Source organism: Salvelinus fontinalis, chromosome 1, assembly GCF_029448725.1.
Source record: "Salvelinus fontinalis isolate EN_2023a chromosome 1, ASM2944872v1, whole genome shotgun sequence".
Lineage (NCBI taxonomy): Eukaryota > Metazoa > Chordata > Actinopteri > Salmoniformes > Salmonidae > Salvelinus > Salvelinus fontinalis.
Genome location: NC_074665.1, coordinates 27,240,450 through 27,264,807, shown reverse-complemented (window position 1 = coordinate 27,264,807; position 24,358 = coordinate 27,240,450). Strand labels below are relative to the sequence as shown.

Genomic DNA, 24,358 nt, shown 5'->3' with positions numbered 1-24,358 from the left:
TTTTTTGTACGGCATGTTCAACGGAAACAACGTTTAAAAACAGTTGTTGGGGGAAGGGGAGTGGGAGGAGAGGAAAAGGGTCTCATTCAATGAACATTAATCAACATCGAAAATTATCCACCCCACATGGCCCCGGACAGGCATGTCATTTGTGTTGGCCCAGGCTGCCTCTCAGCATGTCAGCTTCTGGAGGAAGGCAGCGCTCCAAACACGCTCCGAGCGAGAGGCTGCCGACGTGAATAACCCCCTAATAAAACAAAGCCCCTCGTGATAACTCTCCAAATCCAACAAAGAGCAATGGCTTTCTAACGGAGACACAAAGACCTCTAAAATCGGCAGCTGGCCTGATAAAAGTCAGACCTGGAGTACTAGATGAAGAAACAGCTTCCAGGGGTACCACAACCATCGTCCAAGAAGAATATAGTCTTTAGTGAATGTGTCTTTCTTGCCAATGAAAAAAAGGAGGCGAGGCTTCAGAAAAGAGAGGAACGTTATCAATAAAAGAGGGATTCAAGGTCCTAGATGAGATCGGTCCAGCGGTCACAGGGCTGGAGGTGAAGGGGTACACGACGTTCAACAGTCATTGTGTCATATTCAGAAGCCTCACAGGGAGCTCCACAGGATTCATTAGGGCCTATAAAGGTGTCAGAGTTATGGGGGGAATTGAAGTCTCAATCCCCTGGCACCTCAGTGGAAGCCAAAATAGGTCATTTTGGGGTGATTCTTTTGGAGGTTTTTATGGTTTGCCATTTATCCATTCCTGCTTTCTATGGTCTGTCTGTTTCATTCATTGTTCTTTTATACTGTTTATTTAGAGGTGTATTTCAGTGTATTCTTGGAAAACTCCACTGAATTGGACTCTCGAAATAAGTTGTATCACCATATGCATGAAACGGACAAGTCTAACTATTGTTTGCCTTTGCTCCTCTGTGTTTTATCTCAGTCAGTTCCAACTCCCATTTGAAGATCCCATCAACTGACATACGTTCTGCCTGTCACTAAAACAGACAGCCCACTGCTGTCAATCAATCAATCAATCAATCAATCAATCAAAATTATTTATAAAGCCCTTCTTACATCAGCCGATGTCACAAAGAGTTATACAGAAACCCAGCCTAAAACCCCAAACAGCGAGCAATGCAGATGTAGAAGCACGGTGGCTAGGAAAAACTCCATAGAAAGGCCAGAACCTAGGAAGAAACCTAGAGAGGAACCAGGCTCTGAGGGGTGGCCAGTCCTCTTCTGGCTGTGCCGGGTGGAGATTATAACAGAACATGGCCAAGATATTCAAACGTTAATAGATGACCAGCAGGGTCAGATAATAATAAACACAGTGGTTGTAGAGGGTGCAACAGGTCAGCACCTCAGGAGTAAATGTCATTTGGCTTTTCATAGCCGATCATTCATGTGTTCTATCCCATTACTATCCAAATAAATCAGGCCACAACAGTGTTTTCCCAATTCATTTTGTGGCTTCACTCAGGACACAAGGTAAACAACTTGCTAAGATGGTCACATGGATAACAAATGGTGCATAGGCAGAATTTACTGACCTGCACGTTCATGGCGATCTTATTTTGTAGGGCATTCGAAACACATAAAGAGTGTGAGTTTACGTCCTTTGCAAGTACAGGAGTGCAGACAGCAATAGGCCTACGCTGTTTACATGAACTGCAAAACGGTGTGCAAAATGACAACACCACTTACCAAGTCTCCTTTCAAGCCGTTCTGTCCCTGTGTGAGCATAAAAGAGTGAATGCATGTGGTAAAATAATCAAAGCAAGCCTCTACTTGAGTATCTTGGCAAAACGTTTAAGAAATATCCATAACACTATTACCTCCTTCCTATAATAACAATCATGTTACTAATAGAGATTTTATTACAATAATGACCCTAATCATTATTAACTTAATTATCCCCATCATCATCATCATCATCATCATCATCATCATAAGGTGGTGGATTCTGGGCTTTTAAAGTACTTCAATTACTCAATTATTCAACATTTGTCAGGAATGGGGCGAAACTCACGGGCTTGCCATCCAACCCAATCGGACCCTAGGATAAAAAGAGAGGGGAAGACATTTAAACACAGGTTAATAGCAGCTAATATAGCTGCACAGACCACAGCAATGATATGAAACTCCTTATGAAGGGGAAGAAAGGTATTTCCAGGTCAAGGAAATTGAGGATATAGTGGATGTTTTGTGTTCTGCAGGAGTAAGTGGCATGGTGAGTCTAGCCGGTGACAAAGAACCATTAACATTTCTGAAGGGACTTTAAGGGAAATTATAGTGACTTAAGATGCAGCAAACTTGACACACACTTCAAAACGGCCATGTTAAACCATAAAGGGCCAGCTTTGCTATTGGACAAGGCTCTATTCCCGATGAGGAGGCATAAAGGAGACAGTAGACTGGCTATAGATTTGAATAAAACAAGACCAATGATCAAGGCACTTATGCACTTAACCAGCCATGTAATCTCGGTTACCCAGAAGTAAACTCTCGTGTAATTTGGTCAGCTGCGTGATTATGCAGAATCTGCCCACGGGAGATTGCCAGCCATGAAACATCTAACCGTCTGACATTTGGGAGCTCCAACTATGTAATAAAGCTCCACTTGTAAAATAGTACCCTAACATTATAACACCGTTTATAAAGACTTTAACTGGGGAAGCTGCAAAGTCTTACCGGGAAGCCTGGGAAGCCTCTTGTTCCTGGCTGTCCCTATAGAGAGTCAGAAATAGATGTCGAGTTAAACATTTTTTGTTCCGCTGACAGATTGACATGAAACTCTGGTGAAAGAGGGTCAGTGTGAGAGGGTACCGTTTTTTCTCTTCCACAGCAATACATTTGGGCAGCGCTATAACAGACCTTGACAGAGGGAGTGATACCACAGGCCACGGGGAGAGCCTTCTGTGTGGGTTGCGGAGGGAAAACCAACTGACTCTCGAAACAGGAGGGAATAAGAGGGCGAAACACAACACTGGAAAGAGTTTTAGAGGGATGAAAGAGACAACGGTTGGCGCTTTCCGATCGAATAAAGATTGACTGCGAAAGAGAGAAAGTCAAACAAGCCGAATGAGTAAAAGTCAACAACGATTAGGGAAAATGTTTGGATGAAAACATTCTGAACTGGGTGTTGGATATGCTACGCGGCCTGTGGGACTAGAGGAGGCCATTCAATATCCCAGGGAAAAAGAGAAGGAGGGCCGTATAGACAAAATTAGGGAGAGGTGAACGTCCCTAATGAAATGTCTGGGACCGGAGTAGTTATTGGGGACTATGCATGTTTTCCCTCCCGAAGGGATTGTCTGTTTCGGAAAGACAGCAAAAGGATGTGGCTTGTACATGCCTTGCACATGAGCCTTACAGAGGATCTGGAACACTGAGAATGCAGTGTGATCAAATACAATTCACAACATGGGACCCTTTTCTCTTGCTGTGCTTCTATGCTGGAACTTGCAAAAAGTATTGAGCTGTATGTATGGTCAACTGACTCAGTCGTTGGTTTATCAAGAGTAACCTATCACATTTAGTTTTATTTCTTCATACTAGTAGGGCTAATTCTGCATGTGGACAACACATCTTAACATACGTCTACAGTATGATTCAATATGACCATTGTGTATTACTATCAACATAGAGAACTAATCGGATATAACCATAGGGGTCCTTTCTCCTTTGTTTCCTTGTGGTCAGGTTGCAGTAGAACAACTACAGTAGAAGAACTAAGGAACTTGCTCCAGGGGTGCTGGACAATAGTGATCCTGGCCATGACTCACTCCCTGCAGGTGTCTCAGAGGGAGTAGGGATACGCAAGAAACACATTTCCATTACACCCTTGTGGTTAACGGGACGAATATAAGCACCTCCCCGAATAACCGTTATCTTGCTTTCATTTCTGCTCTTTTCTCTCCACCAAAACAATTTCCTCACCCTTTCATGAGGTCAAGAGAGAGCCTCTTGTGTCGACCTCACCTGCTGTGGGAAACCCCCTTTTAAGTGCCCCTGTTTTTCTGGTTCTCTGTGTACTCCTTCACTCTCCTGCTGGGCTTTACATCCGCAGTAGCCTGATGTTCATTATAAATGCCTTATTACCGGCCAGGGGAGTGGGAACACAGGTAGTGTATGTAACTAATCGTCAATTGGGAAAACACATGTCTACTCCTCATGAGCAGCCAGTCTATTGGCTCCACAACAAGGTACTCTTAACCTTGCTGTCCAAAAACCACAGCGGAACAAGAAAACCTCAGATTAAAACATGTCCAATTCTTCACAGCATGATCAGGATATTGCACAACTGAGTTGCAACGCAGTACCTCTATTGTCCGTCTACTGATAAAAAAAAGAAGAGAAACAGGGGGAAGAAAGCTGTTGAAGCAGGATGAAGTCTTATTTCACCTCAGGAAAAGAAATGATTTAACACAATAGGTCCCATTGGGTTCTGGTGTCTGGGATACAGTAGAAGAGGTAGAGGAATGTCTTCACTTCTCATCCTGATGAAATACAGAATGATCCAGATTACAGGCAAATCAAAGCTTGGGCATCCTCAGACAATGCCAAAGTACTCCCACACAACCTGTAATTATCGGTTTTCAATCTCCATTAGCTCTGTGGTGGACTAGCTCAGCAACTTGGTCTGGAAAGTCCTGACAGGCAGACATGTAGAATCTCTGACATTTCTGCTATGTGGTCATGAGTCTGGGGTTCACAAGATAACTTCTTTTATAACTGCTGTTGACAAATTCATGACATTACAATCATGCCAGGCTTATTCAGAGTGGCAGGCCATGAGTCATTGAACTGAAGACTTATGACTTAGTAAGGAGAATTGAAAAGGAGAATTGAAAGCAGCAGTTAACAGTACAGGTAATGCACAGGTTTATTAGGTGTAAGACGAGGTGAAGACACTTACAGGAGGTCCTCGTGGCCCAATGATAGACAGGCCTGGCTCCCCTGGCGCTCCCTATGGAGAGATAAACAGAATGTGAGAAGACGCACCAACAGTGGAACAAAATAATGGAATAATACCTCTCTCCTAGTCCTATCCAGCTAACCAGATGTTCTGCCTAGTAATTCTGTATAATATGTACTGTACATGAATAAAATGGTAAATGAGAGAAATTATTTCAAATTAGCCACTAACATCTGTAACACATACAGTTAGTCTAGTTCCTACACACGCACACCTAGTCTTTCCCACGTTTCAGGCGAAGAGGCTTTAGAACATATTTCTATACGTTTTCAGCAAAGTCAAAAGTTCAAATTTCAGAAGCATACTTTAAACCTTCGACAGCAGTGCTCGCTCAGAAGGTCAGCAGCACTGCTGTACAAACACAAGAAAACTCACTGGGCTCCTCTGGCACAAAGTGGGTGATTTGCACAGTGTCAGCCCCGTCCATACAGACCTACGGACCCTCGCAGCACAATCCCAGAAACTACTTGGGCCAGACAGGGCCGGCTCGGGTTTCCAGCACTTTCCCTAATTAGCTTTCGCCCCAGAAACCCTGTCACTGGGACATCTTTGATGGCCCAACCATCCATCACAAATGCAGGTGATTTTAATGTTTCTCAACAAATGCCTACTTTGGGACGGGAAGTATTTGTTTTCACACTCTGGTTAGGTGCTGTCGCCTCGCAGCGCTACTGGAGAAGATGGATTGATGGTGCCTGTGCCTCACAGTGGCCAAAAGGCAAACCACTGTGAAAAATGGTCTTCGAATCTACTATAGTTCAGGGTTTTACAGTTCCTCCCATGATACAGAGATCCAACAGACTGGACAAGTGAAGATCTACAGATGCCCTTCTAGAGCGGTCAGATTACTGGTGTTGGAAAGGGTCAATCTCAAGAGGCCGAAAATCATGACTAAGACCAGAAACATCTCAAAACAAACACACACGTTTACAACCCAGGACTATGAAACACCAAGAATAGAGACAGCCTTTGAGATTTCATTTCCTCCAATATTAAATCTTCCCATACCCATGAAGTCAGTGTTCTTTGGGTGAATGCTTCTCTCTCTGCTTAACCGATTCATCGTGGTTTTCCTTTTCTCTGGTCTTCTGCCAGTCACTTGCCCCATTCAGTACGGCCCACCCACAAACCCGCAGAACTCATTTGTTTTAAGGTTCCCCTTGTGTTGGCTCTCTGTCTTTGTTCTGGAGAGGATGTTTTCATATTTAATGAGGATTTGCAGTCAAGCCTCCCTGTCTAACCCCTGTGTTTCTTCATCCTCTCTCCTGGCAGCCAGAGTTAACCACACATGGGGATACAGGCCGCAATATTACACTCCCAAAACAATTGGTGCAGAGAAATATGAGCTAAGCTATTGGATTGTTTTGGACCCAGATCTGTTGAGAGCACCCAAAGCCAGTGCCGTTGTCTGGTTCTACATTTACAGTCTTGGTTACTATTTCTGTTTCCTCACAAGTCCACCCATAACTCCTGAGGTTCTCCACCGGCAGGCAGACTAGCTGAGCCATGTTGAAGTTGTTTGGCTAGCTTGCCTCTCTCTACAGTATGACAGTGAAGAACGCAACGCATGTTTCTCCTCTAGCAGCACATTCAGCTCTGCACATCCCATATCACCTCAGGTTTGATGAAAGTGAATCCAAAAAGCTGTTGCCTCTGGCTTTGATTGGAACAAAAGAGAGGGCAGATCTGATCGCTTTTGCAACTGTGGCCATTTAGTGGACTGGAAAAGTCTGCATGGTCAGAATACTATAGGCCATCTGAGGGAATGAACACATATTGAGAACTTCCAGGTGGAAATAAGATTTCATGGTGATGCAATGCACCACCACCAACGCAGATTGGTCATCAGTGTATATAATTTGAGGTAGGGTTCTGAAACCTACATCTTAGTGGAATCTGCTTAGTGTATCTGGAGTAAACCATGATCTCAATAAATGTCTCTCAACTTTCTAGAGGGAGCCTTAAAGCTGTAATATGTATATTTTTGGGCAACCTGACTTGAAGCCGCTTAGGCTAGTGCTAGCCAACTTCTTTCGCCAATTAGCTTCAGCTGGGCTGGTCTGCGACCGTGGCAAAGTTGGTTTGACATTGGATAGCCTATCTCTGGGGCTAGTTAGGGTCCGTCAATAAATTACACAATGTAAATGGAACAATATTTGCATGTTGCACATCTTTTAGTTGTCTCATTAACAGTGGCGACCCGTCATTCAGGGCAGGTGGGGCACCTGTTCAATTAAAACAAATATATATATTGTGGCAGACCAGGGGGTTTGGTTAAGACATTTACACAGATCAGAAACGGACAGAATTGTATTAGCTCGGTTTCAAGGGTGTTTATTTAAATAATAAACAAAGAGAAAAGAATAGGTCTCCTCCAGGAGACCTCCTCCGGGATACTGTCTTCTGGGCTCCTGGGTCTTGCTGTACCCTGTGGGGAACAAAACCGAGGTCCCTCCATTATCTCTGGTACTGAGCGTGACTATACGGGAGTAACCTCTCTTCCCCATTCCCTACCTCCATCTGCTGCCCTTCTGGTGCCTTTATGGGACTCGTCCAGCTGGTGAGCAATCAGCCACTTGATTACTCACCAACCACAATCAGTCCCAAATTAGTCCTGGCCAGAGAGCCCGTCGAGACCCGGCCTCGATGAGTCATCGCTGGTGGCTAACCTGTGGTACGCCACCCCCCCTCCCCTTAGCTCTGTTGGGGAGGGGGCTATCGTCAGTGCGACATATGTCTCACTTCTCGATAGGGTATCCGCGTTACCATGCTTCGCCCCTGACCCGTGCACAACAGAAAAAAAAGAAGCGTTGTAGGGACAAGAACCACCTGGTGACCTGATCGTTTATGTCCCTTCCCCTGGCCATCCAGACCAGGGGAGCATGGTCTTTGACCAGGGTGAAGTGGGTGCCCAACAGGTAATACTTGAGAGTGTCTAGCACCCACTTCACCACTATACACTCTTTCTCGACAATCAAGTACTTTTTTCGGCTTATGTACATGATGGTGCTCCTCCCCATCGTGTACGTGGGACGGGATGGCCCCGAGTCCCGTGTTGCATGCATCAGTCTGGACCAACATTGGACCTTCCACTCCTGGGGCTTCACATTCCCCCGTCTGATCAAATACCCCAGGTACTCCAACTCCTCAAACCATAGCTTGCATTTCTTGGGGTTCGCTGTCAACCTGGCTTGCCTGAGCGCATCCAGCACCTCCTGGAGGCGCGTCAGATGCTTTTCCCAACCTTGGCTGTGGATGATGATATCATCGAAATAGGCCAACTGAATACTGTTGGTGGGGTCGGAGGACTCGGTCCATCAGCTGCTGGAATGCTGGCGGGGCTCCGTGGAGACCGAATGGGAGCACCCGGTACTGATATAAGCTGCCCGGTGCCCGAAAATGCTGTCTTCTCCTGGGAGGATGCTGCCAACGGTACCTGCCAATATCCTTTGGTCAGGTCGAGGGTGCTGATGTACCGGGCCTTTCCCAATTGGTCGATAAGCTCGTCCACCCTCGGCATGTGGTAGGCGTCGAACAAGCTGATGTCGTTCACATCCCGGAAGTAACCAAACCCCCTGGTCTGCCACAATTGGTGGAGAATGTGTGGCGATCTGATAAGGTGGTCAGATCAGGGTTGACATTTACGCAGCATCAGCATCGACAAGTAGATAGCTCAGTTCATCTAGTCCCAACAAACACAACAGGCGGTTCAGGAACGAACGCTGGAGGAACAGAGGCTACAAAATGTCCACCCAGTTGAGGAAATCAGGAAGCTACAAGGAGGAGCGCCTACTGAATCACATCCAAACCAGTTTTTAATCAAGCTAACGGAGGACGACAACATTGAAACATACCTCTGCACGTTTGAACGGAAGGAAGGATGGCCAAGGCTGAAGTGGGCAAGTCTGCTGGCTCCGTTCTATTGTGACCTTAACGACGAACAGGCGGCTAACTATGACGGTCTCAAATGAGAGATACTTAGCCGCTACGGGTACAGCCTGGCCCATCAAGCCCAACTGGTCGATGACTGGAGGTTCGTGGCCGACGCCTCCCCCCGACCCTAGATGAGCGACTTACTATGCATCACCAGGACATGGCTCTTAACTGACGTATCCACCCTTTCCATCATAGACAAAGTGGTCATGGATCGCTTCTTACGGGCGCTACCCCATGACATGAAGAGTGCAGCGAGTCTACGTGTGCCCCAGACCTTGGAGGAACTCCTGGGAGCAGTGGAGAACCATCAGAACACCGGGGCACTGCTGAAGGGGAGCCGGGCCAAATCGGGGGCCCGTCCGAGGGGACGAAAGAACACCCCCACCGCCGTATACCCTAAACCGACAGTCTGCGGGGCCAAAAGACCACAAACCTATGGAGAGATGGCCGGGGGAGAGCGGACCCGCCGGTGACGACCCCAGGTAGATGGAGACCAAAGGAGGTGTCCCGGTGAAAGTCAACAGACACGACACCGAAGCACTATTGGACTCTGGGAGTGTGATTACGCTCGTAGCCACGAGCCTGCTGGCCCAGGGGACCGAACGTGGTGGGGAGATGTCCATTTCATGTGTCCACGGTGACACCAAGCGGTATCTGACCGTACAGGCCAACATCGTGACACCACAAGGGAGCTGCCAGATGATGGTGGGTGCCATCCTGGAGTTGCCGGTACCCCTTCTCGTGGGACGAGATTGTCCGCGGCACTGTGGAGGCACGATCTGAGGAAAAATGGTATGAGCTGGCGGGAGACGAGAGCGAGGACGACCCGTAGCCTGCGCGGCCCGGAAGCAAGTGGTTGACAAACCTGTATCTACGGGTCTGGATTCGGAGTCCCAGGGGGTGTCGGAACCCGACCCTTCTGGTGAAAAAATGGAGGAGTAGTCCATCCTACCCCTCATCGATTTCGAGGGACCAGTCGGGACACCCGCCATGGGCCAACTGAGGGGACAGTTCGGGACTGCTCAGGGGGAGGATCCAAACTTGAAAACTGCCGCAGCCCAAGTGATAGCGGTGGATGGCCAGCTACTTCCAGGGGTGAGTGACTGGCAATACCCCCATTTCCAAATCAAGAATAACCTTTTGTATCAGGTGTCACGCCAACAGGGGGAACTTTGAAAGGTACTGTTGCTGCCCCAACAGTACGTGGGAACTGTTCTTCAACTGGCCCACACCCATCTGTTGGGGGCGCAACTGGGAATGGTGAAGACCCGGGAACGGATCACCGCCCGGTTCCACTTGCCCGGGATGAGGAGGGGCGTGGAAGAATATTGACGCAGCTGCCAAGAGTGTCAAATCACTGCCCCCAAAAGCACACTTCCGAAATCCGCTGGTCCCCCTACCGATCATCGGGGTGCCCTTTGAACGCATCGCCATGGACATAGTGGGATATTATATATATTTTGTGCCTTTTTGCATGTTATTTTGGCATTAATACGGGTAACATATCAGTATGAAACAATGTAAAAAAATAAAAATAAAAAAGTTTGTTAATTAAGCCGCGTACAAACATGGTCTCTTTTTAGCACCATAAATCTAGAGAATGCCAGACTTTGATGACAAAGTTTGATGACCACCATGCAACCTTCCTGTTCAAGTGAGCACAGCCCAACAAGGTGAGTCCAAAAATGTATACTGTAGCTAAGAAAGTATTACGTTAAGTGTATGTTGTGTAGTAAGCTGTTAGTAGCCCATGTGCCTCACCCTAATAATTTGGTCCCTTTCCCCCTCATAACTTAGACTACTGTTCTGACTTGGTGGTGCACATGTAGCCTATAGCTTGTTTTAGAGAAATATAATCATTGAATATTGTAATATATTATATCTGCTCCTCTGTGCCTTATGCCATAATTTGTACATCTCAATTATCAGCAGAAACCACATTTGTTTTTGCAAGTCAGCCATGTTTTTTTAAAGGCAGTAAATGAGATTGAATTATCTGTTTCGCTGCCAGACAAGACTCTGCTGATAGCCAGGTGTAGCAGTGGTAAGGATTCACTCCATGGTGCTGAAAGGAAAGCTCTGTTGTTGGGACAGCTTTATGTAGGCCCTAACTGTTTGTGGGCACAGTTTGTCACCGTTATAGTGCAATTAATATATTGTTTAGTGTTGTGTAGTTGCTTTGCTGACATGCATCCCACAATTTTGCTAAATCGCCACTGCTCATTAAATGCTTTCAATATTTGTATATGGTTTTCAAGTCGTTGAAATTAGGAGCTATTGACATAAAAAAATATTTTCTCATGTACATTGTGTAATTTACTGATAGTCCCTAACTAGCCCCGTAGGGTTATAGAATGTCAAACAAAATTGACCATGGGCATTATGGGCGCATCTAGCTGGGTGCATCTAGGCAAGATTGAAATAAACCCAACCCAAGGAAAACTGTTCCATAACCTTCTCCCCCCCCCCCCCCCCCTATCACCTCGTAAAACTCTGTTTGGGACGATAATTACTTTATGACCAAAATTATGCTTTTTACACATTATTGTCAATTTAGAATAAAGAATAGAATAAAATGTTTCTGACTCATATCGATGCCAGACAAACAACTTCTCATTTTGAAAATGGCCTTTCAGGGGCAATCGCTCTTTAAATTAGAACTCTGAGACTCTTATGTGACAATTATTTGCTACTCTGTTTCATTGAGTGAAAAAACACAGGTAATCCAACCAGGGTGGGAAATGGTTTTCAGAATGTGACCCTAACGCCCAGGGCCCTTGAAATAAATCAACTATTACCTCCATACACTACTGTACAGTGAACAAGTGTGTGCTTCTAACCACCACCACCACCATCACCACTAAGCCTGTTGAAGCCTCTCTCCCTGCCTTCTCTCCTGCAGGCTTTGGAGGTTGGCTGTTCCTACTGACGTCCCTATACACTTACCTTCTCCCCTGCGTATCCTTTTATCCCCTGGTCAGTCACAGCAGACACAGTCGCATGCAAAGTGTGAAGGAGGAGAGAGACAGAGAGGGAGAGGAACCGGGGTTAGACAGGCACAGAGAGACACGGGGCATGCATCAGCCTCAGAAGTGGTCAAGGGGAGGGGCGGGGCGGGGAGGGGAAGGGAAGGGAAGGGAGGGGAGAGGAGAGGAGGCTGGTCTTTTGGCTGGGCTGAAGTCTAGGGCCACGGGGAGCTGTCTAGTGTCGAGACGTACTTTTCTCACAGAAGTAGTAGTGACTGAAGGAAAGGGAGAGGCAGTGAGCTGGGAGCGTGGGATAAGCCAGAGAAAAAAAAGGACTTCCTTTGAGGAGGTGCTTGAGGACCACATAGTAGCTTAACTCCTGTACACTGTGTGAAATATTGAGTGCTCTGCATGGGCTTCACAGCTGGAGCGATACTGCAGAAAGCCCCACGTTGGAGAGGGAGTGTTTTTAAAGCCAGAATTTTCAGGCCACAAACAGGAGTCGTATTTGTGAAAATTCACCTCCGGTGCGACGACTCAGCAAAACAGAGAGAGCCGAGGTACTGTTAACCATATGTTGCGGTTTAAGATTGCCTTGAAATGAGCTAAAATAAACAAATCTAAATAAATGAGAAAATAAAAAGTCTGCACGCAAAATGGGGGAGAGCCTTCACTTGTCAGTGCAAACTGTTTTCCTCATCTTTAAATAAAAAAATGTGTGCATGTCTCTTGGCAATTCCACATTCCAAAAAACGACAAAAACTTAAAAATATAGTTTACACACGGAATAATAAAAACGTGAATATGTATCAAGCCAAAAAACGCGACAAATATGAAATATGGGGAAGCTGTGTTTCTAACACAAAAAAATAGATACAAAAATGATTGGCTTTTATAGCAACATCATTATGTTCTACTAAATTAATGAATAAATTGAAAGCTACAAGTTTGAGAGAGAGTGGGAAGGGGAGAGGGAGTAATGGAATATTGGATGATGCATTACACAACAATAGAGCATTTTCTGATCTGTGACTTTTGAGATATTTGAGTATGACATTTCAGTGATTTGGCATGTTTGTACGCAGCTAACAAGATCAGCTCCATTAACATGATACAATGTTTGTTAAATGACTTTCTAAGCATGACGAGACGCTTTAAATGCAGGCCATGTCCACACACTATAAGTGCAAATATTAGGTGATATATGCGGTTATGAATGACATGACCGCATAAAAGAGCTTTGTTTGTGAAGTTGAATTTTCAGCATTATGCAAACATGTCAAGTTACAGTATAACTACACATCTTTAGCTATGTCAAAATATACCCAACCCAATCCTCATATATCTTGATACTCTGTGATATGTCCGTTTTTATAAATGATGAACAGGCACCAAAGGTTGCAATCTGCAATGGGCAATTTTAAAGTTTATAATAATTACATATGCATATACAAAACATATTAATTAATAAAGAATGTCAGAAATGTCAGAAAAACCTTTATCTGGTTATAGCTTGACGTTTGGTGCCCTTTCTCTTCAGTCTTTTCTTTAAAAGTTTAAAGACACTACTCAAGTGTCCTCTATTTGGTCAATGTCCCTTTGACTGTTTCTACACATTACTTGGTTGCACATTTTCATGTCACTCACCATTCTTCCAGGAATTCCCATTGTTCCTTTGTCACCCTAATAAGCAACGCAAGTCAAGAGGAAAGGGGTAAACAATGATGATATCTTCTAGAACTACTACAATCATAGCCAACAGGTTAACTTTGCCATCCTTGAGCTAGCTTTCATCCTATCATGCCATCAAAATATTACATGATGCTCTTCTCAGCAAATACAGATGATGTATGTGTTTAAATTGATGGCAGACAGTCAGGTTTTAGAGGTCAACTTTGGTAAAGTTAAACCACTGTATAGCTTTGGAACTATTCACAAACATTCTGGTAGGTTGAGCTATTTTGATGCAGTCATGCTCAAAACTGTAGCTTCCCTCATGGTTAGCTACAGTGTGCCAGACATTGAAATAAGTCCGTGCAGCAGTGAACCAACGGTGGTCAGAAAACAAGCCTCATCAGAGATGGTTTGAAACAAATGGTTCATAAAGGTAAACATGATGTCAGAACTCACTAATATACTGTGTAACTTTCCCCTAATCACTTAAACATCAGATGCTTGTCAGAGATGAGGTTTGCCAGCTGACCAGCTTGGGGCCAAGTCCCATAAGTCGTTACAACGCACAGCGACACAACATGTGCTGGATACCTGAATCTGTGAAGGATGTTGGGGGGGAGAGGCCTGGGTTGGACTCCCACTCTCTCTCCACCCCCCTCATTATGGTATGGACCTAAGTACTAACCTAACATGGGTGGTCATCAATATAAAGCTGACTATCTTTTAGCGAGTCCCACAGGTGATGGCTATTTTTAAGAAAATAATGAAAAATAGTTGCCCAATAACAAACAAAAAGAAAAGATTGTTAGTATAACAAAACCTCTACAGCTATGTAGAATGGCAGCTATTTCAAATCTCGCTGTGATTAAAAACAATGACCCCCATGCTGGAACATCACTATCAGGTCTCTATAGGGTTTTCTGGCTTAAGGCAGGGCTCTATATGCCCTCTCCAAGGTTCTGATTCAAGACAAGGCCTTGCAATATCATACCTGCTCAACATTCCCCTATATTCAGTTTTATGCCTTTAAAAGGAGCAGAACGAGCCACTTCCTATGGTCACTTAATGCAGCTTTCGCTCAAACTGTTGATTCCCGAGCATCACATGAACAGCTGGCTCTCTAACCTTTATCCCGCGCAGAGCCAAGTCTGTTATTGTGCAAGGCAGCATTCCGAGAGATCTCAGACAGAAATCTGATCACTCCCCACTCTATTCCCCACTGTGTTTTCCTTCTATTGTTGAAGTCCGTTGCCCTAAAAAAGACAAGAGTTTAGGCGACCACTTCTACCTCACCTCCCACCCCCTGTCCCCTCTGATTCCATCCCACCTGTCACTCTCAGCCTGGGATTTAGAGTTGCTGGGACTGCGGCAGTCTCAAATTCACTGGTCCCAGACCACACTGCTGACCCCCCCCCCCACTGAACAAACATGCATGCATGCATGCACTGCAGGAGGATTTACAAGTGTATTAACAGGAGTAATGAGACTCAGCTGGACTATATGCTCGAGCCCAGCACACTCTCACTCTACGGACCGGCTCCACTCACCACCGCTAGCACGGCTGCTGCTTCAGTATACACACACTCAGACCAGTGGATTACTTTAGATGAGGCATGACTGAAGGAGGATGTATAGGGCTTAAAAGTATTATGATAGTCAACACTCATCTTAAGAGTTTGTGGCGTAATGTGATAATTACGTGACGGTTGTCATTGTAGAATAATGAATCACTGGGAATGAGTTAGTGGAAGCTGCATGGAGATATTGTGAAATGAATATATAGCAGGCTTGAAGTACAAAGTAGAAAATAGTGAAGTGTTAGCGTGACAGGACCGTATAGAGTTCCAACATCACGCGAGGTGGTTTTGCTCTTTTGTTCAAAACTCACATCTGATATACCACACTCTATGGAAAAAGGGGAGGCATTACTGATTTATATGCAGACGAGTTCCCCCTCCAAAACCACATCCTTTCCAAGAAGAGAGGAGAGCACTTGTGATAAAATGTCCAGTTCTTTGACAGTGTTATCAATCAAAAATCCGGGAACTTATCATGTCCGTACTTTGACAAAAACCTGTCAGCTAATCTCCCTTGAAAATCTCACCCTGTGAGCCTTCTCTTCCGCTTCAAACTGTTTTATGGGCCTGTTTCACCAGTAAGCCTGACAGGACTGAGGGGAGTTCACAGGTTAGAACTGGCAGCTGGGATCAAAGGTCAGCTCTAAGATGGCCTCCTATTGTCATGCTATGATGGAGACCATGTGGATTTGACTGGTTGGGAGTTAGTCATGTTAGAGCTGGGTAACCAGGAAGCTGACAGGGACACAGTAAAGCAAAGAGCGAGGCAAAAGAGGGCCTGAGGTGATAACAAAACTACTGCACTTGTGTCTGCGATGCTAGGTGAAGGTCTCTCATTCTTATAAAATTGGGTTCCTAATGGACTCTTTCATGAAAAGGGGCATAACCTTTTCAATGCAAATGATATGTCCAATCAAAAGGTATTAGTAAAGACTGCTGTACATCTTATTGAATGGCTGCACCGTTTGTCTATAAAGACATTACAATCACACAAGAGGAGTGTATAAAGTATGCACATAATGCACTCAGTCTCTCTGTTAAGGAGATATCTCTGAGGTATTTTAGCTGAGAAGCTGTCATAATCACATTTTCACTCATTGGTTGATTGTCCAACTATGCATTTTTTTTCTTCCAATGATCATTCGTTGATTAGTGAAAAAAATTAGTGGGACAAAAACAACTTCTCAGTAGAGAGATCAGAGAGATCTCAAAACACACAGACCGACAGACAGACGGAAGTTAAAAGACAGTTACCGGAAAGCCTGATCGTCCGGGCGGACCCTGAAAAGGGGTGAGAGAAATGGGTACAACATAAAAAGTGAACGTGACATTATTACAAAGAGAGTTCACATCACACTGAGCCAGGCCAGAATAAAATGGTTTTTGGAGCGTTTTCTACAGTATTATGTCATTATTGAACTTTCTCAATGCAGAGTATTTGGATTGTATCCAATACTGTATGTTAAAAAGTCATTTTCTGTGCTCATTGTATTTTGTCAGGTTCAGTTATAACAGGCAGACACAAAAGAAAACAAAGGCCGCATTCCACAACAAAATAAGAAAACAAATAAAACATTACATCATTTCATTTGGTTTGATAGACCTCATTGACATGAAAGAGACGATAGCATGCTTCCTTAAGTCGAGGATCAATCATATACCACAGCTGTTTAAGTTATTAATTATCTGTAGCATACGGTAGATTCTCATCAACATTAAAGAACATCCAATGACATCCATTTGTTTCAATCAGTATGTAAATACATGCAAAGATAGGTCTTGTGAGAAGGCATGCCATGGATTCATCTACGTAGAGCTCTTTATGCAGCTGGTGGCTAACCAAGTCGAATGAAAAACGTATTTTGGCTTAGTGCCTTTCACAAACCAACAAAGCCATGAGGATGTCCGATATTGTGTACAATATTGCCATGTTCAAGGAGAAAGGAACATGTCCTCCAACACTGAGTGTTTTGTTTTCGGTGAGCTAAGGGAACAGAAATCGACGGCTCTTTTATCCGTGCTGTATCAATAAAGGACACAGCGGTAATGACTGGTTTAACGGGAAGAGGAACCCTTGACATTTCCCAAAGTCACTGGCCATTGTTTGTCCACAGAGGAGTATGTTATCTCTATGGGGGAGTTATATGGCTTACAGACTGACATGTTGACTCTAATCTCCCCTGAAAAGCCAACGAGAGTAATGGTTGTGTCTGCTTCCTATACTGAGCGCGTGGGCGACTATTGGCCGGGAAGTCATTAATCTTGCATCAACAGTCCATCAACAATCCTAAAGGAAAAAGATGTTAACACACTCCCCCATCTCATATCATAATTCTATTTGATCTACTTAAGTGAAGCTAGATTTTATAGATGTTCAAGCCCAGGGGAGTGAATCAAGCGGCTGCTGTTAGGAAGCCTAATGATCAGCGCTTCTGTGGAGCACCTTGCATGGCCCTGGAGGTCTGGGGCAGTGCTGAGGTGAGGTGCAAGGCTAGGTGCTGAGTGAGAACATACTGCACATGGGTGCCTGACTGCTTGCCTGCCTGCTACAGGGCCTCTGGGGGCCGTCTGCAGGGGTCAGGGGCCCTACCTCCGGAAGGAACCCCTCATTGGAATTACGCCAGGCACATGTGGCTCCCATTTGGGCCGAGTGCTGGTGGACGAATGAGAGGTCCCCCTCTTGGGGTTTCCGTGGCCCCTGGGGCCCGCCTGTACCTTTAGTAGTACGGGTGGAGGTGTGGGAGAGTGGTTTGGTTTACTGTAGATCTGAGCTGATTGTAATCTAACCAAAAGGCAGACAAAAAAGGGCCACAAAAAGGGGAGACCAAATTAGTTTCTGGGAAACAGGTCTGTTAGCAATTCATTTTCAACAATATGTCCTTCTCAGACAAATGTACACTTATAGCGGGTCAACTGTGTGTGTTGAGCAACGCTGAATCTGAGCTTAAGAATGGTGGAGCGATGGAGACCTCTTATGCTGTTCAGTTTAATTTGAGTCTGAAGGAGTTTCCCATCAACACTGATTGTTTTAGAGTGTGTTAAATGCACGAGGCCAAGCGCCTGTGATATGACCTATGATGAATGATGGAGTATTATATTTTTAAAAGGACCAAAGCCCTTGGTTTCGGGGGGAACAGGAAAGCACCAATTTCATGTCATTTTACAGTTGCAATCACATGGGGTAATTGCGTTCGCTTTAATATCCCAATGTAAATAGAGGCTAAGAGTATTTATACAGATCGTCTGGACCAGCGTGTTAAGAAAAGCTGAGGCGATTCATCAAACACAAGGGGAAGCGCCATATTGCTCACTCTTACTACTGAAAACAAACACTAGCATTTAGTCACAGTGAGAGAGATTCTCAATTAATCCTTGACCTGGATGAAGAAAATGTGTTGGTGATTTATTTGTCTTAAAATACCCTTTTCATATATAGGCAGTGATTTAAAACGTAACTTGATCAATTACTTCCAGTGCTATTCCTTACATGAAAGTTCACTTGCAGGTTCATGGAGACCTGTGTGGTAGCGCTATTGTGTCTCTACTGTATAGCTGAGTGCTTCTCGTATGAATAGCTAACGCATTTCAAGTGGAGAGGTTTGACACCACAGTACATAATGGCACTTAACTTCCGAAAGGATTCCAACCACAACTCAAACCTCCACTAAATAATTTGGGAAGTTTCCTTCCTTCGTTGACGTAATGAAAGCAGAAGTGACAGGAACACCTACCCTGTGAAACGTGCATCTATTTTTATCATACGAAATAGCTATCAACTTCATCCTCGTGTAATAGCTAACAATTTCATAATTAAGTCGTTACTTTTGACTTGACTGGAAATCAGCCATGAACTTTTCATCAAGTGTGCAAAGCAGCCGCCCAGGTGTGAGTGTTTCTCCGGGAAACTCACAGAGCCCACTCCTCCCAGGCCTGCCTTTCTGTCTCTGGCTATCCCTGGCCCTGGTCTGGCTATCCATCCCTGCTTGGCTGCTGCTGACCAATCAATCACTGCCATGGCCCAAAGCTGGGCATCGACCTTCCTCCCCCCACTCAGCACCAGGACGCAGCTGTCGCAGCTACGCCCAATTTTAGTCCCATTCCCAAGATGTTCCATACATCCTGCCCTCCCACAGGACCTGGGCTAAGACCAGCAGGTAAGCCGAGAGATGCTAGGCTAACGCTGACATGGCTAAGGGTCCCTGAGTATTGGCAGGATACAAGGGAGACAGGGAAGACGTGCTCTCAGACATCCAAAAGCTTCTTAGTTGTCAAATAGAGACACGGTGGAGGAGTTTGGGAGTGGAAAACACGCCTGGTCTCCTGATTTAGCAAGTACCTTTAAACACTCCTCAGTGGTCATATTTTCCAAGGAGTTGACTTTAAGTTGAAGGCATAATAACATTCACACCCCTGTGTAAATGTACTATTCATAATGTCAAGACCACTTGATATTTCACTGAGCTGAACCACTAAAATGCTTAGCAGCTGATAGCAGCTGTAATTGATGTCCTGTAGCACTAAATGGAGACTCACTTAAAATGTACATTTGAATAAGGATAACTGACTAACTGACGAATATCCACCGTTTTTCCACCCCCACAAACAACGCAAGTAAGAGCGACTATAATGACCACGTTTAACTAATTGCCTTGATATGCTCAATGATATGCTCAATGATATGCCTTCAAAACCATCACGTCGCCACTCTTTACAAGGTCTCTGCAAACACACCACACAGCAGCACCAAACGGGTGCATTTAGGCAAGATTAGGTGCTATCAAACAGAGATATCACTGTACGTTTAAGGACATACATATACCCATTGCACACCAAAAACAAAACACTCTCAAACACAAAAACACAGTCACTTTACCACTCTCTGCATGGTCACACAAGGTATCAGCTCTACTTACAGGGGGTCCTGCAAAAGAGAGAGAGAGAGAGAGGTTCAATTAGTCATTCAGTATAGGAAAACATTGATCAGGTCATGACAGAAATTGAGTTAGGACAATGTGAGATGGAAAGTTTTAAATGTTCTTCAGTTCAGTTTACGGTGGTGGTCTGCTTTGGATTTGTTCTGTACCGGTACAATGCGTCACCTCGACAACCTTCCTGCCTTTGAGTTATAGAACAGTAAAAATCATGACTCAAAACCTCTCTGTTGCTGTTAGGAGAAGAGGTTTTTCACCACTTCCATCTACAAAGCACAAATCACAAAGGTGCCGGCTCCGTGAAAGTATAGAAGACTTTACTGGTCCAGTGATAAGGGGAGTTCTTCCAAACCATCATGACCCACCCCACTGGGCACCCACTGGCTGAATCAACATTGTTTCCACATCAATTCAATGAAATTACACTGAACCAACGTGGAATAGACGTTGAATTGACGTCTTGTGCCCAGTGGGACAGCTTCTGCCTCGCTCATGCTCTTTGTCTTTGTCCCTAACCACCTTCAGAGACACAGAAGGGACTACTGGGCCCGTATTCGCAAAAGCGTCTCGGAGTGGGAGTGCTAATCTAGGATCAGTCCGTAAAAATCTTGTTTACTATGATCTAAAAGGTCAAACTGATCCTAGATCAGCACTCTTGAGACAACTTGTGGATACGCTGAGCATATAGGCAGGTCATATTGTTTGTGCGTCACATCAAGAAATTTGGTGCATAAAAGTACTCATTTTGGGAGCCGGACTCTCCCTCAGCCCTCCCATGAGACAGTCCTTCCTGGCCTTGAGACGTTTCCCCTCTCTGGTAGTGTTGGAAATAGTCTGCCTAGCAATTTCTGGATTGATGAGAACAGGGATGGAGCGAGGGAAACTCGGGCCAGGGAGACGCCAGATGACACTACACCGCCTGTAGCATGAGACTGAGCCCAACGCCAAACCGGTGTCGCTCCTCGAGCTTCCTCCACACCCAGCTGAGATTAATGCACTACTTATTGCATTTACTTTTTCCATTGTGGAGAGACATCCACACAGACGTGACATTACAGGCAGTTTTCCAGGACCCAGATGAAGTCTTCTCCTGGAACAAGAAGCCCTTTCAATGGAGTATCTCTTCTCAGCATGCTTACTGAATCCTGGGAACTGGTTCTTTAAAAATGATTCCCTGAATCAACATTTTATTTCACTCCTACGATGGACTCCATGAGCTGTATTACAGATCACAATACCAGAAGTGATGAGATACTAATGGAATCAATGCGTTCTATAAGTAGAACAACTGATAGTTGAAGTTCTATAAAGAACAACCCTGATGGGTTACATAACACTTTAAAACTCTCATCAGGAACTCAAGGCAGGTACAGAGGCAATACTCCAGCAGTACTCAAAGCGTAGGAGCAGTTATATGTCTTACATTATGACCATACTTTCCTCTGGCCGTTTAGAGGGATCATCAGAAAGACCTCAGTCACCAGACAGAATCAATTACCGCAAAATCAAGACCGGGTCAAACAAGGTAGGCTCACACAAGATGGCATCACACCAATCACAGAACAGTGAGGAAAATTACTGATGACAAATCACTTCCCGTAACGTCACATCAAATCACCAGCATTAGCTTCTCAATGGCTTATTTTGTCTGGTCCTAGTTTAGGACTCTATGAGTAAAAAAGACGGCTGTCAGGCCAATTTGTTCAGGGGGGAATATTCCCATTAACAATCAAGCCAAGCAGTGGAACTGGATAATTTATTTTGGATCATACGGGTTTTCCAGACGGTTTGCATTAAAAACAACGTGAAAAATGGGAATGGAAGTAAGCACATGATGGTTTCTCTGTTAAATGGTCTGTAGCTGGACAAGTAGTCTGCTCAGTGAGGAGGAGTAAAAAACCTGTGGGCTCAGGACACCGAGAACCCCATGGAGCCACACCGTAATGAAGGAGGACAGAGTCTGAAGGTCACTCTTAATACATACTTATTATACTGCAAGAAGCTGTCATAGACATTAGAGAAACAGCCCTGAAAGGAATTACTCTCTAAACGGACAGAGGGAGACTGTCAGGCCACTCCTACAGACCTGTGATCATTCTGACATGAGCAATAACATCCAGGAAAAACAGATGATGCAATCAGGGATGACAAAACCTTCCCTTTGAGGGTTGCATTATTTTTCCTTTTCTGTTTTTCTAGCAATTTCTAGCATTTTCCTAAGCTTCTGCTTACTGGGAAGGCACTATTTTGGACTCGACCCTATAGTAAAGACTATAGTACAAGCAAATGTCAAACCTGAGTGGGTCAAACCCACAGGAGATGTCTGGTTCCAGCCAGAATGGGCAGTGAACGTGTTCATTTCAGATACGTTTTACTTTCACTTCATCACAATATACAGAATCAAAACACTAAACTTAATTAAAAAAAAACCCCACTAAACTAAATTCAGAAAAAAAATCACTAAACTAAATTCCTAAAAAACCAACTAAATTCCACAAAAAAAACACCCATACACGTATTAAATTGCTTTCTCAAATAAGGTAATTGTCAGAGTTGCCATATAACAGGAGATGACTGATTCCATTGAATGTATTATGTTTATGATGTTTCTTCACCTGTTCCATTACAGGCCTACAGTCTAATGCAGAGTGGAGAGCAGGTACAGTACAGTAAAACTACCTGGATCCCCATTGTGACCTCTCTTTCCCCTCGACCCAGGAGGCCCTGGTTGAAAAACAACCAGCAGTTAGTTGTACTCCACACCCACTTCAGCAATATCCCTTTACCTAGGCTGGGCCTACTCGTACCAAGCCAACATCTTCACATATTGCACAGTCATTCTAGATCTGTGCTGACTGTGTATTTGCAGCTCTGAATGTCCTGGAAAGGGATATTGGCAGCTTATGAAACTAGAAACTAGAGAAACTGCGCTGAGCTATGTGTGGAAGTGCTGGCCAGCCTTCAATATGCAGCCAAAAATTTTTATAATTAAATTTTAAAAAGCCAGAAACTAAGCATTGGGTTGCAAGCTCATGTACAGCGCTAAGAGACGGGGTGCTCGCCAAAAAACGCCCACCCTACTCACCGCAGGCTGAGTCACTGATGGGCGGAGAAAACATTTTGGGGTGCTCCAATAATTCTTGTGGGGGTGAGCAGCTCCAGAAGCGAAAGCCTAAACCCCTTGCACGTAAGCACGGGGAAGCAAGCATGGACTCAGATTCCAACAGCATTCTGGGCTCGCCATCACATCCTGTTGGCTAGGCCAGCAGGCCGCTCTGGGACATCTATAGACAACCTTGGTCCAAAGGCACGTTGGGAGGCATGGCGTTGCAAAAATAGCTCATGTGATGGCGCCCACAAGACTCCAGTTGTACAATGCAAGGGCCATGAAGCCAAAGCTTTACACTCTACGGGGCAAAGGCGACACACTCAACACGTATACAGACACACATAAAATAGGAAGTTGTTTTGACGCATTTATATCGAGCATGCCAAACGCTGAGCTCCTCCTCAGTCGGACAAAACGCTGTCCAAGTACCACTGACACCTGCTGTCCTTCTTATGTAAGGACCTGAGCTGGTGACAGTCGGAAATGGAGGTCTAATGTTGCCTGCCACACATGCAAACTCTTGGGTGTGTCCCCCTCCCTCACCACTGATAATAATTCAGAGGGCAAGCATCTACCCAACACTGAGCTTAAGTTTGAGCGATAGTTACACTACGTGGTTAAAAGTATGTGGAACATCTCGTTACAAAATCATGGCATTAATATGGAGTTGGTCCCTCCTTTGCTGCTCTAACAGCCTCCACTCTTCTGGGAAGGCTTTCCACCGGTCTTGACATTTCTGTATGGACCTCAGTTTGTGCACAGGGGCATTGTCATGGTGAAACAGGAATGGGCCTTCTCCAAACTGTTGCCACAAAGTTGAAAGCACAGAATCGTCTATAATGTCATTCTATGCTGTAACGTTAAGATTTCCATTCAATGTAACTAAGGGGCCCAGCTCGAACCATGAAAAACAGCCCCAAACCATTATTCCTTCTCCACCAAACTTTACAGTGGTACTATGCATTCGGACAGGTAGCGTTCTCCTGGCATCCACCAAAACCCAGATTCGTCCGTCGGACTTCCAAATGGGGAAGCGTGATTCATCACTCCAGAGAACGCGTTTCCACTGCTCCAGAATCCAATGGCAGCGAGATTTACACCACTCCAGGCGACGTTGGCATTACGCATGGTGATCTTATGCTTGTGTGCGGCTACTCGGCCATGGAAACCCATTTTATGAAGCT

General features: G+C 44.9%; 1 protein-coding gene across 1 annotated transcript in view; it reads right to left on the bottom strand.

The window, feature by feature from the left end:
- Positions 1 to 16,409, bottom strand: part of LOC129851519 (collagen alpha-1(XIII) chain-like) — a 51,049-nt gene extending 34,640 nt beyond the window's left edge. The window contains exons 1-7 of the mRNA XM_055918145.1: positions 16,389 to 16,409; positions 13,531 to 13,566; positions 11,864 to 11,890; positions 4,922 to 4,972; positions 2,695 to 2,730; positions 2,033 to 2,059; positions 1,708 to 1,734 (exon numbers count right to left, since the gene is read on the bottom strand). Of these exons, the coding sequence (XP_055774120.1) occupies positions 1,708 to 1,734; positions 2,033 to 2,059; positions 2,695 to 2,730; positions 4,922 to 4,972; positions 11,864 to 11,890; positions 13,531 to 13,551 (189 nt within the window). The 5' untranslated portion in view covers positions 13,552 to 13,566; positions 16,389 to 16,409. The remainder of the gene's footprint in view (positions 1 to 1,707; positions 1,735 to 2,032; positions 2,060 to 2,694; positions 2,731 to 4,921; positions 4,973 to 11,863; positions 11,891 to 13,530; positions 13,567 to 16,388) is intronic.
- Between the last annotated feature and the right edge of the window lie 7,949 nt (positions 16,410 to 24,358).